Source organism: Aphis gossypii, chromosome 1 (assembly GCF_020184175.1).
Source record: "Aphis gossypii isolate Hap1 chromosome 1, ASM2018417v2, whole genome shotgun sequence".
Taxonomy (NCBI): domain Eukaryota; kingdom Metazoa; phylum Arthropoda; class Insecta; order Hemiptera; family Aphididae; genus Aphis; species Aphis gossypii.
In genome coordinates, this window is record NC_065530.1 from 80,635,574 (window position 1) to 80,660,171 (window position 24,598).

A 24,598-nucleotide genomic window follows, 5' to 3' on the forward strand; every position below is an offset into this window, starting at 1 on the left:
ATAAATTAAATCAAATTAATTTATTATGATAGTCAATATTATGTAAGCTAGCAGGTACTATAATTTTTAATAGGTCTAAATATATTATTAGGTATTAAACTATTACCTAGCCTAATTAGGTTATCAAAAATCGATAAAAATTTAAAAATTTTAGATTTACTGTTAATAGTTAATTGTCAGTCATCGAAATTTAAATTTGAGAGAGTAAAGTACTTAAGTATGTATTACAGTAGTCAGTAGTCCTGTTTTGTCATGCTGTAGTTTATAGTAGGCATTGAAATAAATACATTATATTATGTATTTATATACTTCAGTCGTTCACTCTTCAGTGGTCATAGTATAGCAACTATCGATTTATTCATATAATTTATTTGCTGTTTAAGCGCTATTTCTTTGACTTAATTAATAAATAGTGATAGTGTTTGTTCTATTGTATTAGTCATAAATATAATACATAATATTTTATTAACTGATCTATTATTTATTTTGTTAGGTACTTAACTGTTGATGATAATATTTTATAATGGCTGAAATAAAACCTAAAGAATGTTGGCCAATAGTATATAGAAAAGAGTACAATGTTACATTTTTTGGTCTTGAAAATTTACATCCCTTTGATTCGAAAAAATGGGCTCATATATACAAAGTAAGCAACTAAGTTATTGAAACTCAATTTAATATAGTATTTCAACCTTTTACCCGTATTAAACCTTGTTACATTGTATTAATCCTGTGTTATTTTTGTTGCTCTCAGTTTTCAAAAGAACACTACAAATATACAATAATATAATGTTTTATTTAATTGTTCATTTTAACTTGTAGACAATTATGCAAATGGTTAGGATTGAGTACCTATTCAGAACTTAAATAAACTTCAATTGTTTTGATTTTTAATAATTAACAATAGAATTTAAAATTGAAAAAAATTATTATATTTGATTAAAATATAGTTTATAAAATGATTTTTTTCTTTTTTTAATCAACTATATAAATGGTGAATTTCTTTTAAGTGACTTGAACTTGTTTAGTGGCTCATAGCTTTTTTAAATCTCATTCAATTAATAATTATTGGGTGATTTATTATTCATTAAAATCACGGTCTACAGTAGATATTAATCTACTGTGATTAAAACTAAGATGGTTTGATAATTAGTTGTATCTTATTTGAATAACTAATACTGGAACATAATCAGTGGTGGATCTAGGATTTTGTTTTTTTTTTTGGGGGGGGGGGGGCATTATTTTTTACATTAGTATAATTTTTATAAAAACACTTATATTAGTATAATGGTATTTTAAAATATATTATATGGCCATGGGGGGGCAGGTCCCTCTGGCCCCCTCCTTAAATCCGCCACTGAACATAATACCAATACATATATATCAATTAATAACTCATCTATATTTTTTTAGATACTAAAAAATACCTTGGGCTTAAATCAAAGTAACATCTATGTTCCTGATGAAATTACTGAAGATGAACTACTCACGATTCATAGTGATAAATATCTTAAAAGTTTAAAAGTAAATAGGTACCTATTGTAATAAAAAGATGTTTTAATTCAATAGTAATTTTATAAATTATAGCAATATGATATATAAATTAAAATTTATGTTTAAAAAAAATTATTTTTGTATAATATGTATAATAAATAGTCTACGCTTATTTAATTAATAGTGGAGTTATGTTGCTGCACGTATATCAGAAATTCCTGTGGTTGTCTTATTTCCTAATTTTTTGGTCCAAAGACAATATTTAAGACCCATTCGGTGAGCAAACTTAGATTCAAATGACTTTATCATTGTTATATTTAGATTTTTTAGATTTCAGGTTGGAGGCACAAGGTTAGCTGGAAAAATAGCTCGAAAGGAAGGAGTTGCTATTAATTTAGGAGGAGGTTTTCATCATTGTAGTAAAGATCGTGGTGGAGGGTTTTGTCCATATGCTGATATATCATTGGTTGTGAATGATGCATTACAAGAAAATGACTGTAAACTGGTGATGATTATTGATTTAGATGCTCACCAGGTTAGTCAAAACACTGAAAAAAAAAAAATTAGTTTTATTTCAATAATGTGGCATATTTTTCAAAGGGTAATGGATACGAGAGAGATTTTATCGGAAACTCAAAAGTATTTATTATTGATGTATTTAATAAAAATATATATCCAAAAGATACATATGCAGAAACTGCCATTTCAAAGGCTGTGAAATTAGATTACTTTATACAAGATTATGAATATTTGACTTCTGTTGAAAGGTAAAAAGTAAAAACTTATTAACTAATAAAACAAAATTATATAAAAAATTTAAAGCAAATATTAATATAAGTTTGTAAATAAGTACATTTTACTATTTAATTTAATTTTTAAATACTATATAAATTGTTCTATTAGTGTTATAAGCACAATGTACTAAATATAATTTTGTTAGTAAGTAATAAGTATCTAGTTTAATTTACTAAACATGAAATTTTTAATGTATGCATATGAATAACATTTGTATTTAGTACATTTTTCTTACTACAATCTTACCCTTTCCTGATGGCTAATTCTATTATTCATATTAGATAGTGTGCACCTGTATTATTTTGTAATTTACATTTGTCATAATATGTTTATAACCGTGTCACACTTAACCCTGCATGGTCAGTCAGTTTATAACATGTATTATATAGGTATATAATTGTTAGTATTCAGTTATCAGCAATAGCTGTTTTTACAATAAACATCAATTTTAGAATTAAAATTGCACTTAATAGTTATTATAAAAACTAGTAGGTACTACACAATACATATATTTTGTCTAAGAATAATTCAAACTACCATATCATTATTCATTATGCATTTGTTTAAACTAATCTAATAGCTAGCCATCAGGTTATGTATTATTTAAATGACTATGTATATATTTTGGGAAAATTAAATAGTTGGTAGAATTATTAAATGCATTAAAAATCATAATATATTTATTGAAATTAATAAAATATAATTTAATAGCTAGTAATAAGTGAATAGATTTTGTAGAACATAGGCGCAATTAGGGGGTGATTGGGGTATTTTTAGCCCCCCCCCCAAATATTTGCCTAGCCCCTCAAATATTATTATTATTTCAGATATTATCAATGTTGCACACTCCATAAACAAAATATACACGTATTGCATTTGTTCTAGCCCCCCCCCATACCCCCCCCCCCAAAAAAAAAAAAATTGACCCTAGTTGCGCCTATGTAATGCAGAATTGTAAGCACAGTAGAGTTTTGTTAATCTTAACGGACATGGTCGCTTTTGACCAAAATCGTACTTTTCACATTTTTCGGTCAAAACAAAAAGTTTGATAATAATAATATTATTTATGATACCTACTTTAAATCTTTATGTACAACATATGGAAAATTATTAAAAATATAAACTGATCTATAAAATGTGAACAATATAATTTAAACAAATAATGATATATTATTTTTATCAATAATTATTTGATAGAAAATAATCAACCTTTTTTAAATTTGGTCGAAAAGAGAAGGGTACGTTTTTGGTCGAAAAGGGTCTCGCTTATCTTAATATGTTTGAGGAAAAGGGTTGTTCGGATTACCTATGACTTTAAGAAAAATTTTCTTATAATTTAACTAAAAAATACATTTTTTTGTAATTATACAATCATATTCGTTTAAAATATTTTTAATAAGATTAATTATATTTTAATTATTAATTATTATTGTAATGTAGACATGTGGTTCCACGTTCTACAAAAAAATATTTCTAAATAAAGTATAAGTATAAATTGCAAATATTTTTTAAAATTAAAAAAAGAATATTTTAATAGTGACATGATAATTCTCAACTTCTCAAGCCAGTTGAGATTGACGATACCCGAATGTATGTGATTTTATTGTTGATTTGTTACTTTCATTAAACTGTACACCATAATTTCGCATGTATTATGGTTATTTTATAGTATATCATCTTAACCCACAAGGTTTTTTTAACATCCTAACTCCGCACATAAGTTCTTATTTTTTATTGTTTAAATACAAATAATATAATATATTATATTATTCAAATTAAATAAAAATAATATTGGATAAGTAATACCGGAAACAACTTAATATAAACAACAATGTATTACTAAAGCTAGCTTTAAGCTGGCTTCACGCGGAGCGGTTTTTTTCCGCTGCGGAAAACCGCTTACAATTATGAGGTTAGAGGAGGCTACACCCGTATGTGTTGTCTCCGTCTTATAAATTTAAAACATAACAAAAAACTGTTTCCACAAAAAATAGAACCGAGAAAGCTACAGCCATAACTAAGAAACGAAATTTTCACCACATATAAAGGAGAACTTTAGCTGTGAAATTTCGTTTTTATTTTTTCGATATCGGAACTACGGAAATGTTATTCAAGTTTAAAAATCATAAAAATAATCGATTTTTAAACAATAATAACTTTTTTAATATAAGTGATATCGAAAAAATAAAAACGACATTTCACAGCTTAAGTTCTCTTTTATATGTGGTAAAAATTTCGTTTCTTAGTTGTGACTGTAGCCTTCTCAGTTATTTCCTGTGCAAAACAGTTTATGCTATGTTATACCTACGTTTTTAAGACGTAGACAACAAATACGGGTGTAGCATCCTTTAAACATGAGTTAATCAAATTGAATATTCATACGACCGAATCCATGCCGCTGACCGCTTCGAACGATCGCCTGCGACCGCTCATGTTCAATCTTCAGGCGGTCAACCGTTTTCGTTCGCTAAACATAACCAATGCTTTTTCAATAGACCTGTTCAGACGTTAGGTAGTGGTTTGATCGCCGCGGTTCGTTAACGCCGCGGTTCGTTTAGTGGTATTGTCGTAAGCCCCCCAAAAAAACTGATCGGAACCACTTTTAAAATCACCTATTTGTATAAGCAAACCGCTATCATTAATATCAATTTCTTTAAATCTAAGTATTATTAACTAAAAACTAATTACTAATTATAATAATACATGTATGTATACAACAAACATCGTTGTTGTCGGTATAAAATTAAATGAAGTTAAACTTTTTATAAAACTACATCTATTGATTTGGTTTACATTAAATAATTCTATTTTTTATTTATAAATTGCATATAAATTTTTTGTTGAGTTCTAACTTCTAATTATCTTACTATTTCTACTTTCATGATTAGATCAAATATAATACTTTAATTTCAATATGGTTTTACACCGATACAGCGATATCTTAATTTTATGTCATGTAAACTTTTTGGTGTTAAAAATATTTTTAGAATGCGGAGCTACGGTGCGTTCTTATTATAATCTATATCTATCGACTATGATTTTTATCATACATACACTTTTATTAAAAACTATTAATTGTTATAATTTTGATAATTAATACAAATATATAGATTTCATACTTATTTTTAGTGCTTTGATTGAATCGTTCGTAAAAGTTAAACCAGATTTCATAATTTATAATGCGGGTACAGACATTTTAAAAGGAGATAAGTTGGGGTTGCTCTCTATTACTCCAGAGGCAAGTTATTATTTAATTTTTTTTATAAAAAACTATTATTTATGTCAATGATAATATTAGATTAAGTTGTATAATTTTATAAATTTTATAATTAGTAAAATTGGTAAAAATTCTATTTCAATTTTATATTAAAGTATGTTATTTGGGTAATTTTTACTTTTTAATATAATCTCAAAAATTAAGTAGATTATCACAATTTATTCTTGTATTTAAATTTTACTCACGTAATCACATCAAATTAGAAATTCAAAAATTGTATTGCTACAAACCTTATAGCCTTTTTCACTATTATGTGTAAAAATTTGGTAAAATAAAATAAGAGATCAGCTTTCAATCTATTAAAAAGGATTCATGCTTTGAATCTTTTGGAGTTTTTATTTCCAAAAATATTTTTATATATAATTTGCTAGTGGCCACTGGAGTGTATTGTTTAAAGAATTAATATCTTTAAATCTTTATTTTTTTAGAAACTAAAATTAATAAAAATATACAGACCCTAGGTGTCCTCTATTAATACTAAAATATTATATATTTAGACCTTATAGCTTATACTAAGGTCTATGAGTAAATAGTAATTTTTATTTTGTATTCAAATAAGGTTAGGTTAGGTGTATTTATAGAACTATAAAATGAGAAATTATTAAAAAGCATACATCTTCTGATCTTCATCTTTTCCTTCGCCCTTCACTCCCAGCTATATTAGATCGGTCAACTTATTCCTATAACCGTAAGTTCTTGATTCTACCTCTTCATTATTCACCCCAGATAGTCTCAAGTCATTCTTTATTTTTCCATCTATACTTTATTTGGTCATCATCTCTAGTCTCTCTCTCTCTCTTTCACCATTATCACTCATAATAATTGATTTTGTTTTTGTTTTGTTTTTTTAATTTAAAAACAAATAAGCGTATAGACTATATAAACTTGAAATATTTACTAAATACTGATATTATTTTTTAGGCGTGTTATAATTTCAAAATATTTTGACTTTTGTACTGTTTATAGAAATGTTGATTAGAAAAAAGAAAATTATCGATTTATATAATATTATAACATAAATTTTGTTTAAAAGTAAAAAATCTTTAAAAATTCTGTATACAAATCAATGTTCTTCATTAAAGGTGTTCGTCTAGCAATTAAAAATTATTAAAAATAGGTAAATCGTCAAAACTCCACACTTACAAATTATTTTGTAAAATTTTAAAATTGAATAACTAAAGCTAAACCATGGATTTTTTTTCTTATTTTGATTTTATAATATTTTAGTTTTTAATAAATTAAACGCTTCTAAAAAATGGATAATTACATAAATGTATTTTTAATATTTTTAAATTTCTAGATGTAGGTAGGTATAACTTATGAGGTAGGTATTTAATTTTAGATTTTAAAGTTTTTTTAAATAGAACAACATAACAATTCAATTGGGTATTGGGAAGAATAACTTCCAAAATAATTTAATTGTTTTCATGATTTTGCAAGTATTCGAACTTTAAACGCTTATAAAAATAAATGTTGACCTTGGTGTTTTAATTGTTTATTTGCGATATTGTTTTTCATTTTCAAGCTATTTACTCAGTTATAAACAAGAAATTTCATTCATATAAAAATTGAAAATTTTTAATAAATAGCACATATTATAAACCAAAATATTCTTTAAATTATTAATGTTTAATAAATGACAATATTAAAATTTGATGTAATACCTATTAGAGTTAAATTCCCTTTGTTATTTAAATTTTACTTGATTGTTTAAAGAGTATTGTGAATTGCTTTTGATCTAAAGTACCGAGTAGATCGAATTTTCTACCAGAAACCACTCTCAACATTAAAGGTAAATTTGCTATTCCAAAAAGTATACAATATATAAAATAAATTATCGAAAAAACCAATATGTATCAATAGATCATCGCCCTGATCAGAACCAAAATATTCATGTTAAAGTTGAATAATTTTCGTTTTTATTTCTAATATTAGGTAATTTCCAGATTTTAGTTAAGCTAAAAAAATTCAGTGATAGGTATTTATGTCCCATGTATACATACCTTTATGGCTATATCTAAATATATCTCCTAATAATATTGAGCATGTAAAATAATGTATTAATTTGAATACCTATTTCAATTTTAAAACCATATATTTATTAAGCAAATATAAATCGAATCCAGACTTAGCATACATTGTCATATTATGGCATATGTTTTTGACAATTTCTACATTATTTAATTACATTTTCGCTAATGAGAAGAAATCAAACATTGTAGCGACAGCCATGTTAAAAACATATGTTGAATTACAATTTGTATAGTCTGGGTCTGGCTTAATAAAGTTACGTGTATTTTAATAATAGTATACAAATTTTTTATATTTTATTCTTTTCAGATTAAAAATTGTATAATGTTAATTTTAGGGAGTAATACAAAGAGATGAAATGGTGTTCAAATTAGCTCAACAGAATAATATTCCTTTAGTTATGTTGACGTCCGGTGGCTATCATAAGTCAACTGCGAACATCATAGCAGCTTCATTGCAGAATCTAGTACAACAAGGGCTAGTAAAACCATCTCAAGTGGAATAATACAAATTTATAAGCGTAAAATATAAGCCCTACCTGTACTGTTATTATTCTATTAAACAATGAAAAGCGTTCTGAAATTTTGGGGTACACAATAAGAAGAATGTTGTTTAGTATGTGTCATAGAAAAATATAAAGGAATATATAATATATATGTGCAATATAATAACAAATGAGAAGTAATAATAATGTAAGCACATTCAATAAGACTTCGGTATTTCAATATCCAACACTCAATGGTTAATTAATAGTAAATTATTTTTAAACATAACAAGGTAGTACACAATTAATTTAATTTAAATAGAATATATAATCTATTTAGATTTTTATTGTAACTTTGTATTTATAGCATTTTATATCAAAGAAAACATTATTTTTAAGTGGACGATTAATGTTTAATTAATTAGATTTAAAGTAATCTGCGATGTGTATCGTGATTTAAATTTCCAAGCAGTATATACCTAGTATGTAATATCATTAAAACAGTTATTCATATTGCCTTAAAGTGGCCAGTCAATAAGTACCTAGTAAATGATGATTTTCCAAATTACCTATTACATGCATACTGAAAGTAATTTATTTTTCAATACGAACCTTAAAAATATTTGGTGGTTGATAATTTGATATTATAGCGATAATGAACTGATCTATAATCAATATTGCTATAAATATAGCGAGTGATGAATTTTATTACATAAATACGAAATTACACAGTCTTACACCTAACCTAACCATGAATTTGTTTTTTATTTTATTGTTTGTTGTAGACATTATGCTGTTCTCATTTGGAAAAAAAATTATATCTTTTTCATATTCTTGTTAACAATTATAACCTCATAGATTATTCTTCACTAAAAACTGGATTAAATCAAATTCCTTTTTCTCAAAACTTAAGTAAAGAAACGGTTTTCTCAATGGCTCACTAATTCACTCTTGTATTAGTCAAGTACTCATGTTTTCGCTGCGACAGAACTTACGATATATGCAGTTTTCTGCCGCAACTTGCGTAAGTGTAGTAGACAGGAACGGGTAACCAACTTATAACTATATAATTATATCAAGCAAACTTCTACGAATTAATATATATATAATACAGCAAAATATCAATAATAATTATGATGCGGGCGTCCCCACAGTAGTATAACAATATAACAAAATGGTATAATTAAAAACAATACAATATAATAACAACGATACCGAATAACTCAGCTACCGTAAAGATTTTGGACAACTTATAGAATAAAAGTAGATGAGTATATGATTTTACAATAATATAAAAATAATACCGGACCGACGGACACCACGTGACTTTCCTCCAAGATGGCTAGGACCGGCAAAACTGACACGTCCGTGGCGCCAAAAACTGTATGACCCGTGTGGCTTCTGAGTTCTGGACCTCAGCAACGGCAGCAGAAGATATGTGGCGGTCGGATACCCCACGAACGGGAGTTACCGTATAAGAAGTATCTACCGGGTTCCGACTCGCACACACACACGGTTAAGGCGCACTTGTGGTGACCACAGTCACGTCGCGAACTCGACAGATGCGAGGTGCAAAGGCAAGTGCCAGTTGACCGCAAAGAAAAAAGCCGGTTCGCGCCGACAATGGCGACGAGTGCGATAAAAACGCACGGCGCGGGGGGCAGAGGTGCGACAGCTGTTGTCTGTCGGGTAGGTATATATAGGTTATAACACTTGTTTTTAGGCGAAATTCTGCGACAAGCGCGCGAACATTGGCCAGGTTCGAACATCCTCCCCCTTGGGAGGCTTTGCCTCACATTGCTGGACTTCGGCGATGGTAGCAGTGGACCTTGAATACACGGTAGAAGAGCACGGATTGAGTAACGTCTATCTGCTGATCCGATAATTATACACATTTTTTTTTTTTTTTACTAATTTAAACTCAAATACTCATCATACTAACAACATTACAAATAAAATACATAAATAAATAACCTCAGACATAATTCCAGACACCTATAACAATAGTGCCGCTTACATAAATAATACACATTAAATTACATACAGGCACAAGTAATAAATTAATAAATAAATTAGAATAATAGAATAAATATAATAAAAGGATGGTCCCCAAGTAATATGGTCCCCCCAGGTGATTCAGTGAGCACCGTAGGAATAGACAAAACAATAAAAATAATAATAATAAGTAATGGCGACTGCGGCGACCACCATCAATTCGTGATTACCCGTCGACGGGAAGAAGAACTAGTTTTACCACCGGTCGCGTAATTAACCCGGTACTGGTCAGCACCTTTGCGACACGTACCGTACCGTCATCTCCCGGAGACACCTCCATAACACGACCTAGTCGCCACCTTAGTGGAGCACTGTTATTGTCTATGATAACCACCATATCGTTAACATTAATATTAGGGACATTGTGGGTCCACTTAGGGCGTTCCTGGAGCGTGGTCAAATATTCAGTCGACCATCGTCGCCAAAAGGCCTGGTGACATTGGTCAAGCAATTTCCACCTATCCCGGAGATTACGTTTCGCATCGGGAGTCGACCGCGGCGGTACAGCTAGTAATGGCTGACCGATCAGAAAATGACCCGGGGTTAAACACTCTAGGTCTTGAGGGTCGGTAGACGCGGGAGTTAATGGCCGAGAGTTCAACACAGCCTCTATACGAGTCAGCACTGTGGTAAACTCTTCGTACGTAAATGAGTGAACGCCGATGACACGGGTCAACAACCTTTTTGTTGAACGTACCGCTGCCTCCCACAAGCCCCCAAAGTGCGGGGCGCTTGGCGGATTAAAATGCCAATCGCAAGCAGTGCGTGCATTAGCGATGGCTACTTGACCGTCCGTACTATTAACGAGCGCATGTAATTGTTTATTGGCCCCGATAAAATTCGTTCCACAGTCAGTAAACACATCGGTGGGTAATCCCCGTCGGGCAACAAAACGGTCGAACGCGGCCAGAAACGCGTTTGTAGACAGGTCGGATACCACTTCTAAGTGAACAGCTTTTACTGTAAAGCAGACGAAGACCGATACATAAATTTTAACAGTGCGGGACTTTCGGAGTCCAAGCTCGCGCATTTGTAACGGTCCGGCGAAATCAACGCCGACACGAGCGAATGGTCTACACTGTTGCACACGCGAGGCGGGCAAGTCTGCCATAAACGGTTGGACTGGTCTGGCGTTTAATCGCACACACACATTACAACGAGATAATACTTTATGCAGCACCGACTTGATCGACACTATCCAATATTGTCGTAATATAAGAGCCGCCATTACGCGTGGTCCCGAATGGCATGTTAATCGATGCCATCGCTCACCTATTAACCTAGCGAGGTGTGAATTTTTGGCTAACAGCACCGGGTGTTTACAGTTGTAATTTAACGAGGAGTGCTTAAGGCGACCACCTACGCGTATTACTGTGTCGGTATCAATAAATGGTGACAGTTTGGCCAATGACTTTAGTGACACGCGCGCGGCATGGGACAGTTCACGGCGCAGTACGGCAAAATGAACACGTTGCGATTCTAAAATGATAATACGAGTCGCGTTGTCAAGTTCCAATTTTGATAGGTACACGGATAAGTGTAGAACACGACCGTCGTCCGAATCGGATAGATTATCGGGTGGAAACAAACATGAATTACGTTTACGAAATACGCGAAAGTGACTAATAAAACGGAGAACGCGCGCTGTCACTCGGATTAATCGATCAAATGACGAAAAAGATGCGAACCACTCGACGGGCACATCATCGGCCCGGCCGGCGCAAACAACTGGTCGAGCTTCGGGTAACTCACATATATTTGTCGGCGTAGGACTGGGTTCCCAACTTGACGTATCAGAATAAATAACGGGCGGTCCATGCCAATAAAGTGAAAAATGTACTAGTTCCGACGGCATAAGGCCCCGCGACGCGCAATCGGCGGGGTTATTAGCGGACTCAATCTGATGCCATTGACAATCAGGTAGTAGATTGTGAATTTGGTGTACCCGGTTGGAAACATAAGTTTTGAATGAATCGTGGGGAACCGTTACCCACGATAACACTATGGTCGAATCGGACCAAGCGTGAGTATTGATTATATTTAATTGTGGCGCGAGAATATGACGTAACCGACCTAACCAACGGGCCAGCAGCACGGCTGCATTCAGCTCTAAACGCGGCACAGTTAACGTTTTCACTGGTGCTAATTTGGTCTTTGCTCCAAGAAGAAAAATACATTTATCGGGCGGAGCATCAATGACACGCACGTACGCTACGGCCGCGTACCCGAGCTGCGACGCGTCGCAGAACCCTAATAATAAGCATGGTGATCCTTGTTGCGTATTTACGTACCGCGGTACTCGGATAGTAAGTAACGATGCTAAGTCAGCGACGAAAGCGGCCCATTCCGCGTGGATATCATCAGGTAGTGGCGCATCCCACGTTAACCCACTACACCATGTCCGTTGCATTATGGACTTCGCACGAAAAATTGAGGGCGCGAAAAACCCTAAAGGGTCAAATATACGCGCGACTAGTGACAACAGGCCTCTTTTTGTGAACACCGGCGTTTGGTCAAGACGGAGAGCACAACAAAATTCATCACGATCGGGATGCCACTCGATCCCTAGCATTTTCGTGATATACCCATCGCCTGTGTCGAACGGAAGTGGTCCCGACGCGCGACTATCGGTTGGAATTAAATTTAGAATTGACGGCGTATTGGACGACCACTTTTTTAATTCCATACCGGACATTTTTAAAACGGAGATTAAATTTGATTGGAGTTCGACAGCCTCCTGTTCTGTATCCGCCCCGACACAAATATCATCGACGTACGTTTGACGCTCTAATGCCGCGCGTACCGACACAAAGTTATCGCAATCTTCGGCCGCTATTGCTTTTAACACGCGCAACGCGAGGAACGGCGCGCAATTTACGCCGTATGTTACAGTATGTAGTTCGTAATCACACAATTTATCATGGGGCGACTCGCGCCACACTATGTGTTGATATTTTCGGTAGGTCGGTAACACAGATATTTGTCTATACATTTTTTCAATATCAGCCGTAAAGGCATGACGGTACAACCGGAAACGCGTAATAATGTCGACAATATCTTGTTGCAATTTTGGACCGGGTGATAAGCAACTATTTAACGACTGCCCGCGATGATTACCCGCTGATGCATCGAACACTACACGTATTTTATTACTATCAACTTCAGGCCGATACACGGCGTGGTGCGGGATATAATACGTTCCCGGCGACGTGGCGATTGACATGTGCCCTAATGATATATAATCGCGCATAAAGTTAATGTACAGTTCTCGGAGTTTTCGGTCTCTCGATAACTTGCGCTCTAAAGACTCGAAACGTCGTACGGCGGTGTCCCGCGAGCCAGCGAAAGCGGTGTCGGATACAGGTACACGGAACGGTAGCGGTACTGAAAACCGACCTGTCGGTAAGCGTGTGAATTGGTCGCGAAAAATAGATTCGCATCGACCCTCGTCAGTAAAACTGTCGGGCGCAGCGATAGGCTCCTCTACATGCCAAAATTTTTCCATCAAACCTTCGATGGATGCCGTAAGAGATACGGGCAGTGAATGGACGGGGCCTATTTCAACATCGGACACCGGGCCGATCACTACCCAACCGAAAATTGAGCTAAACGCGGCGGGTAGACTAGTATCGACGATTATTTTTCTACCGTTCATTACGGACGGGTACACATCACCCCCCAACAATATATCAATAGGGGCGGCGATATTAAATGTAGGATCGGCTAATGCCAAATTTGAAAACCTATCTTTTATAGTAGATGGCAAAGTATTTCGCGGCAGGTCGGCCGTGATCGACGGTAAAACCCATGCATGTACGGCTAATATTGGTTCGATCGCAAACCGAGGTTGAACTGAAAACTCGACGCGGCCTTGGACGTTAACAACAGGAACGCCGCCCAAACCGGTTATCGGCGACGTCCAACGTGCACATTTAAGTCCTAACCGTTCAACACATGACGATGTGATTGCACTAATTTGCGACGCCGAATCGATTAACGCGCGCATCGTTTGGCACTCCCCCGCGCGATCGCGTACATGTACCAAAGCGGTACCCAACACAACGGAACTGGCGCTCGACTGGTGTAACGCGGCAGACGTGCATAACGACGTATCGGACCGCGGAGCTTCGTCCCTATTGTGTTGTTCGGACGGCTGAATATGAACCAGGTAGTGATGCCTGCGATTACAGTGGTGACACCGGGTCTTAGATTTACATTGATTAGACCAATGACCGGCACTAAAGCACATAAAACATAGTTTTTTCTCCTTAGTCCAACGGGTACGCTCATCCACTGACCAGGACTTAAAACGGGGACACGAATCTAGTGAATGAGACTCCGAGCAACATGGACAGGTTTTATTCGGCGCGGCCGTAACTAATGATGCAGCGTGAGACAGCTGTTGCCCTTTATACCGATCTCCCCCCTTGCGCGGTTGATCGCCGTGAAATGGTTTTAATGATGCGGTGCTTTTGTTGGTTTTACTCGACGATTCGCCGACAAGCTCTAGTATAGACACACGCGTCCCAACAAAAGTCAACAGCTCACTCATTGACGGATAGTCGGACGTCACGGTCGATTCGAACAATTTACGGGTGGATATTGGCAAGCGGCGGAATGCTAGCGCGAATAATAAAAATGAGCCGAAGTCCGGAATGTTAAGCGCATTTAATAGCGACACGGACTCGCTGACCTCGCACATAAAATTGGTTAACTCTTGTAGTGACTCTTGAGTGGTCGACGGGATGTTTAACAATTTATCGACTAAAGACGTCGCAACCATTCGCGGGCGATTAAACCTATTTGACAGCGTTGTCCATGCTAACTCGTAGCTATCAGACGCGACCGGTATGCTACGCACTGCTTCCGCGGCTGACCCGCGTAGGCAGCCGATTAGATAATACATTTTATCTATAGGTGTTAGGTTGGACCTACTGTCCACCAACGCCTTAAATCTATCGCGGAAGGTGGGCCAGTACCTGAAATCACCATCGAATTTCGGCAACGGTATCTCCGGCAGACGAGAAGTCGAATTATTGACGCCGGTAGGTGGGGCTGGTGGTTTTGGAACATTACCAGATGTAAAATTTGAATTAATGTACGACATATCGAGGGCATCCGCGCCTTTTGGGATAAGACTATCAGCGATCGCTTTTGATTCGGAAATAAGTGCCCGGACTTCAGCAGGCATACCTGACGAGTACTCGCTCGTCTTGTCGAGTTTTATCAAAAAATCTAAAACCGACTCGTCCTCCAACTTAAACTGAGACCATAACATGTCTAAATCGGTCACGGCAATTAAAAATTGAGGAGCCACGTTAGGTTCACTCGAAACGCGCAACGCTAACCCGTGAACCGATCTTATACTAGCTATCGCATTTGAACGTAATATTTCCGCACGGGCCTTACCACGGGTTAATCGTTCAAGGTCTTTTGTATCAGTCATGATGACGATTTACCTACGATTAGCTACGATCATACGTGAAAATAATGATAATAAAATAATACACGAGCAACTTTACTGTCGGACAATAATAGACCAGATAATCAAACGCGCATAAAATACGTGACCGTGTAACAAATTAAATTCAAGATAGTGAACAATATTTAATTGACCTGTTATATAAAAAAGTTAATCTAAGTTAGCACCCAAATAAATACCTAATTAAATAAACGTCTACAACCTACGCTCACTGAACCTCCCCGGGTCCCAAAAACCACGCTCTGCTACCAAAATGTTTTCGCTGCGACAGAACTTACGATATATGCAGTTTTCTGCCGCAACTTGCGTAAGTGTAGTAGACAGGAACGGGTAACCAACTTATAACTATATAATTATATCAAGCAAACTTCTACGAATTAATATATATATAATACAGCAAAATATCAATAATAATTATGATGCGGGCGTCCCCACAGTAGTATAACAATATAACAAAATGGTATAATTAAAAACAATACAATATAATAACAACGATACCGAATAACTCAGCTACCGTAAAGATTTTGGACAACTTATAGAATAAAAGTAGATGAGTATATGATTTTACAATAATATAAAAATAATACCGGACCGACGGACACCACGTGACTTTCCTCCAAGATGGCTAGGACCGGCAAAACTGACACGTCCGTGGCGCCAAAAACTGTATGACCCGTGTGGCTTCTGAGTTCTGGACCTCAGCAACGGCAGCAGAAGATATGTGGCGGTCGGATACCCCACGAACGGGAGTTACCGTATAAGAAGTATCTACCGGGTTCCGACTCGCACACAACACACGGTTAAGGCGCACTTGTGGTGACCACAGTCACGTCGCGAACTCGACAGATGCGAGGTGCAAAGGCAAGTGCCAGTTGACCGCAAAGAAAAAAGCCGGTTCGCGCCGACAATGGCGACGAGTGCGATAAAAACGCACGGCGCGGGGGGCAGAGGGTGCGACAGCTGTTGTCTGTCGGGTAGGTATATATAGGTTATAACACTTGTTTTTAGGCGAAATTCTGCGACAAGCGCGCGAACATTGGCCAGGTTCGAACAACTCAAGTACCGTTATTTTTTACGTTATTATTATATATATATATATATTAGCATTGAATATTGATTATAAATATTATTATTATTTATAATTAATTATATTAGGTACCTATAACCTACATCAGTTTTATTAATTTATTGCAGTGTGCATAATTCTTTTGTTATTTTTCATAATTATTTTTAATTATTTGTATTAACTTAAATACAATGATGGTCTCTGATCTATGAGTTAATTACGTTTTTATTGTTTTGTTTTCATTTGTGTGTAATGTATGTAATGATATTAGTACCTATGTATCATTGTATATTGTAAACAGGTTGTGTACTCGTAAGTAGTAGTTACATATTATATTACTTATATATGTATTTTATTTATTTTAAAACTCATTTTTGGCATGCCGAGTCATTAAAAAAAATTTATTACATTTAGTACATTTAAATATTTAATGACCCCAATCATGGTCACTAAATCATACTTAAGGGACTATTATATAAGTTCACTATTAATTCATTAAATGTTTGATGATTGATATGGTACCCGGCATTAATATTATACCTAGATTTGTCTAGATTCAAGTATACTGTAACTTCCTACCCCATTTCAAGCTCAGCTTAATTGCAATAATAGGGTACTTATGTAATTTTGTTATATATTAATAAATTGTATGTTATATTTTATGAATCTGGTAATAAAATTTAAAAAAAGATTTAAAATGTAATTAACTAATAATTTATTAACTTATAAGCAGGAAACCTCAGATATGTATGAATAAAAAGTTAATTTAATTTAATACTGATGTTTATTGACATATTGTATAATTTACGTTTGTAATAATTAAATGGTGGGTTTTAACGAACTAAAAACTTTGTCCTATTATATGCACTATAAAATGTTAAAATATTTCTTATAAAATATCAAAATTCAAAATATCAAATAACTATTAAAATAGCTAAAACATAGAATGTTTTTAGATTTAAATATCAAAAATAATTTAAATAACAAATTGGCAATTTGATTATAAATTACACAAAATAAATTCTTCTTTCATTGTTGATTTAAACTAAAAAAAATTATAATTTTACATTGTTAAGATTTCAAAATGCATTTCTATCCTATTTTTAATAATAATTTTAAAAACTAGTATAAAAATACTCTGATATCTACTCAATTTTCATTATATCCCTGTAACTGTGTATAGCTATTAATAATGTGTTAAAACCTCCTCAAATTATATGCCCCGTAGACGATTGTAATTTAATATTACTGCTCTAAAATAACTATTTGAAACTATAACTTTTTAAATATATTAAAAATAAGATAAACACTCAAAGTTCATCATATCCATTGGTAACTTAGCTATACATAATATGTTACTGTGTATGTTATATATAATATATAAGCATCTAAATGTAATGTTACTATTTAGTTATAATATTTTCTAGTTCTCTCATCAGTCATTTATATTGATGCTACTTATAGTAAACGATACAAATTATAATATTATACATATATATATATATAAAATCTAGATTATTAATCATTTGTCTACGGTTTCGATAATTCTCTATTGTTCCGGAAGGCTTTCTCCGCTAATTCGTTACTATTCAACAACCGTTCCTAATCAGCCTAACCGTAGCCTCATCCAATGCGACCTTAGTACCTTACGAAGGAAGAAGTCGAAAAATTATATTACCTGTTTACTAGTTAATGTGTGCTAGTATACATAGTGGAGCGTGTGCGTGTATTTGTTGTGCCATGTGATGTGGTGGACGTACATTGACATTGGAATGGTATATTGACTGTTGTCTGATGAGTGTCGACCAGACTATAAATTAGTTTTTGATACAACCGACGACATCATTACCGAGAGGACTGTCAGTGGAAACACAATTGAATTACATAACACACAATATTATACTTGGAACCATCGAATATTATTTCAAAAACATATAGATAAAATAATTACTATGATGCTGCATGGGACATTTTCTTTTGTAATATTAATGATTTTGAGTTCGACTTCAATTCTAGGTAATCCGTTTTAGTTAAATATTTACACATATTTAAATGTATTTGTCAAAAACAATATGTTAATGTATACATTTATAGTTTCAAGCTGTGTAATTACCTAATTGTTGTTCTATTGTAGATTGTGCGAAAGTCGTTTGCTACTTCTGCAATTGGGCTATTTATCGACCGGGCATTGGAAAATATACCGTAGACGATATACCGGTGGAAGATTGCACGCATGTTATTTATTCATTTATCGGAGTTGACAATTCGACTTGGGGTGTCAGTGTTCTCGATCCCGAAGTAATTAAAAACTTTTTTTTCTTATTCAACTGTTTGTGGATGTACAGCACATGTATTAAAAATACTTATTACTTGAATTTGTTAATGCATTTTAGATCGATGTAAACAAAAATGGTTTCAAGAATTTCACAGATCTTCGATTAACGAACCCAGACGTTAAGCTCTTGGTAGCTCTTGGTGGTTGGGGAGAAGGGGGCAAAAAGTATTCTACATTAGTGTCTTCTGTAGAGAAAAGAACAACATTTATCAAAAGTGTAATAGGTTAGCTACTTTAAGGATTATACCTAAATATATTAATTATATAACATGTACATTTTTATGCTTATAGAATTTCTATGGAAATACGCGTTTGATGGCTTAGACCTTGATTGGGAATATCCTGGTGCAGTTGACCGAGATGGAGCTTATTCAGATCGCAATAATTTTTATTATTTTGTACAAGAACTAAGAGCTGAATTTGATAACCAAAATACTTCATGGGAATTAACTATGGCAGTGCCATTAGCAAAATTCCGATTAATGGAAGGTTATTATGTTCCAGGTTTATGTCGGTAAGCTATTCTTTATAAAATAGATACCTAAGTCCCTGGCTATAAATTATATTTTTATTAAGTATAAAAAATAGTATTACTAAAAAATATAAATAAATTCTAATAATAAATTTGATAATGTGTAAACATTTAATTAGTGTCGTGCTATGATGGAGCATAATAATTATAAAATATTATATATTTATGTAATACTGTATTTCTAATAGTTTAGCCGATGCTATACACGTAATGGCTTACGATTTACGAGGAAATTGGGCTGGATTTGCGGATGTACATAGTCCATTGTTTCGAAGACCTACTGATCAGTATGCTTATGAAAAACTAAATGTTGTATGTAACAAAAGTTTAATTGTATATTCAATCCGTGCTATACCCATGTCTTAGTTTTATGCATTTTATGACTTGTATAGGCCGATGGAATGCAATTGTGGGTGGATCTTGGTTGTCCACCAAATAAATTAGTTATGGGTGTACCGTTCTATGGCCGAACGTTCACATTGAGCGCTAGTAATAAAAATTACAATATTGGCACATACGTCAACAAAGAAGCAGGAGGTGGTGAACCTGGAAATTACACACAAGCTGTCGGATTTTTGGCGTACTATGAAATATGTGAATATTTAAAAGATGACAATGGTTGGACTGAAATGTGGGATCCAATTGGCCTGTGTCCGTATACATACAAAGGTGTTATTATTGTATAATATTACCAGATGCTTTAAGAATTAATGTTGATATATTTAAAAAAATAATTGTAATTTGTTTTACATGCATAATAAAAAAAAAATAGGTACACAGTGGATTGGCTATGAAAATGCAACAAGTCTATCATATAAAATGGAACATATCAAAAACAAAGGCTATGCTGGTGCAATGACCTGGGCTGTAGATATGGATGATTTTCATAGCATTTGTGGTCCCAAAAATCCTCTCATTAGAGTTTTACGAGACTCTATGAAAACATACACCCCTCCAGATGTACAAATAATTACTACTCCTACGGTATGGAATTTAAAATGATTATATTATGATTAATTTTATTATTATTTATGTTCTAAGTATCGTAATCGCTATTCTTTTAGCCCGAATGGTTGGTGCCTCCGGAAATAACTACTACAAATAAGAAAGACAGTACCATGCAAGCACCTACTGAACCTACAATTATACCAGTTAAAGAACCAAATAAAGGTGAAAAAACATATAGTGAAAAAACAACAGGATGCAAACAAGGAGAATATTCGCCTAGTAATTATTGTCATAAAGTAAGTACAAACTACTAAGTATAATACATTCATTTTATTTGGCTATAAATATTTTATAGTAATTAATATGTATTATGTATATTATATATTGTATTATTCAAATCCAAAACCAACACAAATCTTTTTAATGGAGTTTAAATATTATTTTATTCATAAGAAAGACATGCATTAATTTTATATTTGGGTTATTAATATAAATTATGTATATATACTATCTATACTAATACTATGTATCTACTTAATACAATATGTGTCTTTATGATCGCAGTAAACTATCGCTATAAATAAAAGGATAATCGATAGTCGATAATATTATATAATACAAATGCGTATTCGTACCTAATCACTTTTTATTCGGTAAAGGTGTTTATTAACAAATTAAAAAAACTATAACAATACCTATAAAACCTACCTAGTTATTTTATTAGGTATAATAATATATAATTACTAGCGACTAGGCATAATTTTAAATCACATACCCGTCGTTATGATCATAGGACTAGTAAATGCTTACCTAATATTTATAACATTAAATAGCAGGTAAATCGTTTTATTTAGCTGTAAAATTAAAACAGGTGGTTCATCAACAAATAATATACGCAAATTCATTTTTAATATGTACGTACACGACTGTCTACAAACAACCTGCTAAAAATGCTGTGTGTCTAAAGCGTTGGTGTAAATATGTAGAGTAATCACGAAACAACGGTAGCGAATTAGTTTATTTTTTTTTTTTGTAAATATTTTTTTATTTAAACGTTTATAATTATAAATCATGAAAAAAGTCTGTACCTAAAAGAAAATCCAGTACCGAAGATTAGTGACGGGCGTATTGCCAACAAGTACTAATATTTTTTTCTTAATATTTTTTAAACTCTTTTTAACAAAATCATTCTCTACTTCGATGTTTCTCTAACTGTTAAATATTGTATTACATTTTTGTTAATTTTCTGCTCAAACCAGATTTTTTTTTTATATTAGAAAATTGATTAAATACTATATAAATATAAATAAATATATAGTTTATATTACGTACAATCAAAATGTATTTAAATTAAATACAATTTTTATTAAAACATACAAAAAACGTTATTATTTTAAAATCAGTTATTTGAAAACTATACTCAAATATGTATTGTGATCACATTTATAAGTTTCCCGAAGCAATTTTTAAAAATATTTATTTCTCAATCCGCTATTACGTAAGAATAACTTAATTATTAAACCAAAAGTCAATTGTCATACAGACATACGGTAATATATACCTATTATTTAGATTCTATAATCCATATAGTAGTATACTAATTTAATATAATAATTTTTACTTTTAAAAAGTGCTTTAGTGTAATTGAAAATATTTTAAGCAACTCACTCATTAAACAATGATGAATTATAATTAAGAGAAAGTTAATATGAAAAATTAGTCAACTATTGTTTTAGAATATAATATTTATATATTCTATATTAATATACTCCGTGTTATGTATATAGTGTGATAATTATTGTTTTAATTGTTATTATTTTAGAAAACATTTTATTCAAACTTTTTTTAGTAAATTGAATTTTGTCTAAATTGATTAGTTGATAATTGTAATGTTTTATTACCAATCCCAAATAATCACCAAAATACTGAACATATTTTTTAATTCGATACCTTATTATACACCTTTTCCATTTTATTTATATTTGAGTACATATCTTTTTTATTATTTTATTTTCGTGCAGAAATAAGTTTATCATAATATAATAAGTAAATATATATGAACATATTCATATTATCTATATAATATAAAGTATAAGCAGTGTGTGATTCTTTTATTTAATTATGCTCATTGTTTCAAAATTGTTTTTGAAAATATATATTTTTTTTTTTTACATAATTTTCAGTAAAAATAAAATAACTAAGTAGTAGTTTACGAGTTATAAGTATTTAAAATTTAGGTGAACGGGATAGTTGACCAACATTTTACGGGGTACCCTCGTATACCATTCCACTCCGCTCATCTATAGGTACTTTTAAAATACTTAACTAGGTACTAGTATTGTAGTATTGTATTTTTTTTACTTAATTAGAAAAATTATAATATTAAGTGATGTTAAATAAATAATAAATAATAAATCTAAAATAAAAGTTTAAATGACAGTGATGGTACGAGTACTATCATTTTTTGTTTTAGCTTATTGATAAATCAATAACAATTAATAATATTGTACAAAATAGGTACCATTGTTATGTTCTGTGCAATCTTATTATTATTATATAACTGAAATCAAACAATTTTTGATTTTTATTTATTTATTTTATCGTGTAAACAAATATCAGTTATAACTTTTAATACTTTAATTAAACATTAAACAATACTATTTAAATCACTATGAATAAATCATTTTTAAATTTTGTTAATTTAGAATTTTTCAGTTCTCGATAACTTTTAAAATAATACGTACGGTAAAAATTGCTATTTTAAATTTAAATTAATAATTTATTATAGAACATTGATAATAAATAACCTCTATTATACTTATTAAAAATATAATGATAATAATAAATTAGCTTTTGGTTCTGAGCTCATGAAATATTTTAGCCTTATTTTTAATTGCATTTATATAGATTTACAAGGTGGGCAAGTTAATGAAAATAATTAACTCAAGTTAAGTTAAGTTAAGAGGATACAAGATCAAAAAGTTAAAAGTTAATATGGGATAAAATATTAATTTAACTCCTCAGTTTAAAAATAGTTTATCTATTTTTTTTAATTAGCATGTAAATCACATAAAGAGTGAATGTTATTTAAATTCATAATATTGCCTATAAGTATAGAACGGCGTAATATTATCATGTATATATTATACACATTACACAACTATAACTATATAATTTATACATTAGTTTGTGTTATTATAGTATTGGATATTTTTATTTTATACTAATATAGTAATATTTACGTATAAACGAAATATTTATTGTTTATATTTATTTTTTATTGTTTTATATTTACGAAAAGCTTAGTTATTTCAACTGTAAATTATTAAACTAGTTAAGTTCATAAGTTGATTAGAAAATAAACTAACTAGTTAAGTTAAAAATTAACTTTTTAACTTAACTATAACTTTTTAACTAGTTAATGTCCAGCTTTGGGTTTACTATAGGTATACATAATTTATATTTTGTGCGAGGTAAACTAAAATTAAAATATAAAACTTCTTAAAATAAAGTTATTTTTTATATACATAAATATTTTTAAATTAATTTATTAAAAAAATGTTTGTATATTTATTTTCAGTATTACATGTGCGATCATGGGAAATTGATGACATTCGTTTGTCAACCCGGCACTGTTTGGAATCAAGAGGAATTGGTATGCGATTGGCCTTCCCGAACTACCCAGTCAAATTGCATAGAAGTTTAATTTATAAAATATAGCATTCGGATATAGATAATATACAAGAAAATTATATGTTAACAAAAATGTAACAATAGTAAATTTACATTAAAAGGAAGTTACATTGTCCGCAGTAACATGTGTTTTACTTTTGTCACCTCTAAACTTCCCGTCTTATATATAACTAACTCCGTTCAGCGTGTACACGTCTTAGTTGAATGGTAGCAATCGACGATGAAAGAATTAATATTACTCGTTCTTTTTTCGCTGGCCTCTGCAGCATGGGCTGCGGGCCTCGAATCAATTCCTTTTGGATTTTACGAGGAGCTCAAGAACATCGAGCACGACCAATGTAGCAAAGACGTGAAAATTATGTTGGACGGAGTGAAAAATCTAGACAAATGGGCATTGGAAAGTTGG

At 32.1% G+C, this 24,598-nt stretch overlaps 3 protein-coding genes and 2 long non-coding RNA genes across 11 annotated transcripts in view; 2 read left to right on the forward strand and 3 right to left on the reverse strand.

Moving 5' to 3' along the window:
- Positions 1-8,179, forward strand: LOC114122787 (histone deacetylase 11). Of its 6 annotated transcripts, none has more exons than XM_050198738.1 (8): positions 1-54; positions 494-646; positions 1,414-1,524; positions 1,679-1,770; positions 1,816-2,029; positions 2,095-2,261; positions 5,419-5,531; positions 7,939-8,179. In XM_050198738.1, the coding sequence occupies exons 2-8, from the start codon at positions 524-526 to the stop codon at positions 8,100-8,102; spliced, it is 984 nt and encodes a 327-aa protein (XP_050054695.1). In that variant the 5' UTR covers positions 1-54; positions 494-523; the 3' UTR covers positions 8,103-8,179. The 6 variants fall into 6 exon arrangements, with proteins under 6 accessions (XP_050054695.1, XP_050054694.1, XP_050054697.1 ...); XM_050198737.1 differs by lacking the exon at positions 1-54 and adding an exon at positions 61-267; XM_050198740.1 differs by lacking the exon at positions 1-54 and adding an exon at positions 61-217 and having other exon boundaries at positions 1,414-1,532; positions 1,750-1,770.
- The window catches only part of LOC114122788 (uncharacterized), a 25,934-nt gene continuing 3,279 nt past the window's right edge, over positions 1,944-24,598 (reverse strand). Inside the window, exon 3 of the long non-coding RNA XR_003592302.2 lies at positions 1,944-2,042. This is a non-coding gene — a long non-coding RNA (uncharacterized LOC114122788). The remainder of the gene's footprint in view (positions 2,043-24,598) is intronic.
- Positions 9,167-17,015, reverse strand: LOC126549474 (uncharacterized). The gene is made up of 2 exons (XR_007603586.1): positions 16,284-17,015; positions 9,167-9,462 (listed from the first exon to the last, which is right to left on the reverse strand). It is a non-coding gene; the product is annotated as an uncharacterized LOC126549474 (long non-coding RNA).
- LOC126549473 (uncharacterized) lies at positions 9,597-16,291 on the reverse strand. The gene has a single exon (XM_050198734.1). The coding sequence runs from the start codon at positions 15,580-15,582 to the stop codon at positions 10,303-10,305; it is 5,280 nt and encodes a 1,759-aa protein (XP_050054691.1). The 5' UTR covers positions 15,583-16,291; the 3' UTR covers positions 9,597-10,302.
- LOC114122784 (endochitinase) overlaps positions 18,087-24,598 on the forward strand; it is a 10,896-nt gene continuing 4,384 nt past the window's right edge. The window contains exons 1-9 of one of the 2 annotated variants that reach the window (XM_027985546.2): positions 18,087-18,700; positions 18,819-18,982; positions 19,078-19,243; positions 19,311-19,533; positions 19,740-19,863; positions 19,944-20,220; positions 20,324-20,535; positions 20,616-20,795; positions 24,080-24,315. In XM_027985546.2, the coding sequence (XP_027841347.1) occupies positions 18,637-18,700; positions 18,819-18,982; positions 19,078-19,243; positions 19,311-19,533; positions 19,740-19,863; positions 19,944-20,220; positions 20,324-20,535; positions 20,616-20,795; positions 24,080-24,205 (1,536 nt within the window). In that variant the 5' untranslated portion in view covers positions 18,087-18,636 and the 3' untranslated portion in view covers positions 24,206-24,315. Of the gene's footprint in view, positions 18,701-18,818; positions 18,983-19,077; positions 19,244-19,310; positions 19,534-19,739; positions 19,864-19,943; positions 20,221-20,323; positions 20,536-20,615; positions 20,796-21,482; positions 21,638-24,079; positions 24,594-24,598 lie in introns of those variants that run through there. The other variant, XM_027985545.2, reaches the window with a different exon arrangement.

Coding starts and splice junctions, on each gene's coding strand:
- LOC126549473 (XM_050198734.1), bottom strand. CDS start 15,582: ATGACTGATACAAAAGACCTTGAACGATTAACCCGTGGTAAGGCCCGT.
- LOC114122787 (XM_050198738.1), top strand. CDS start 524: ATGGCTGAAATAAAACCTAAAGAATGTTGGCCAATAGTATATAGAAAA. Junction 647..1,413: donor AATGGGCTCATATATACAAA/GTAAGCAACTAA, acceptor ATATTTTTTTAG/ATACTAAAAAATACCTTGGG. Junction 2,030..2,094: donor TTGATTTAGATGCTCACCAG/GTTAGTCAAAAC, acceptor TATTTTTCAAAG/GGTAATGGATACGAGAGAGA.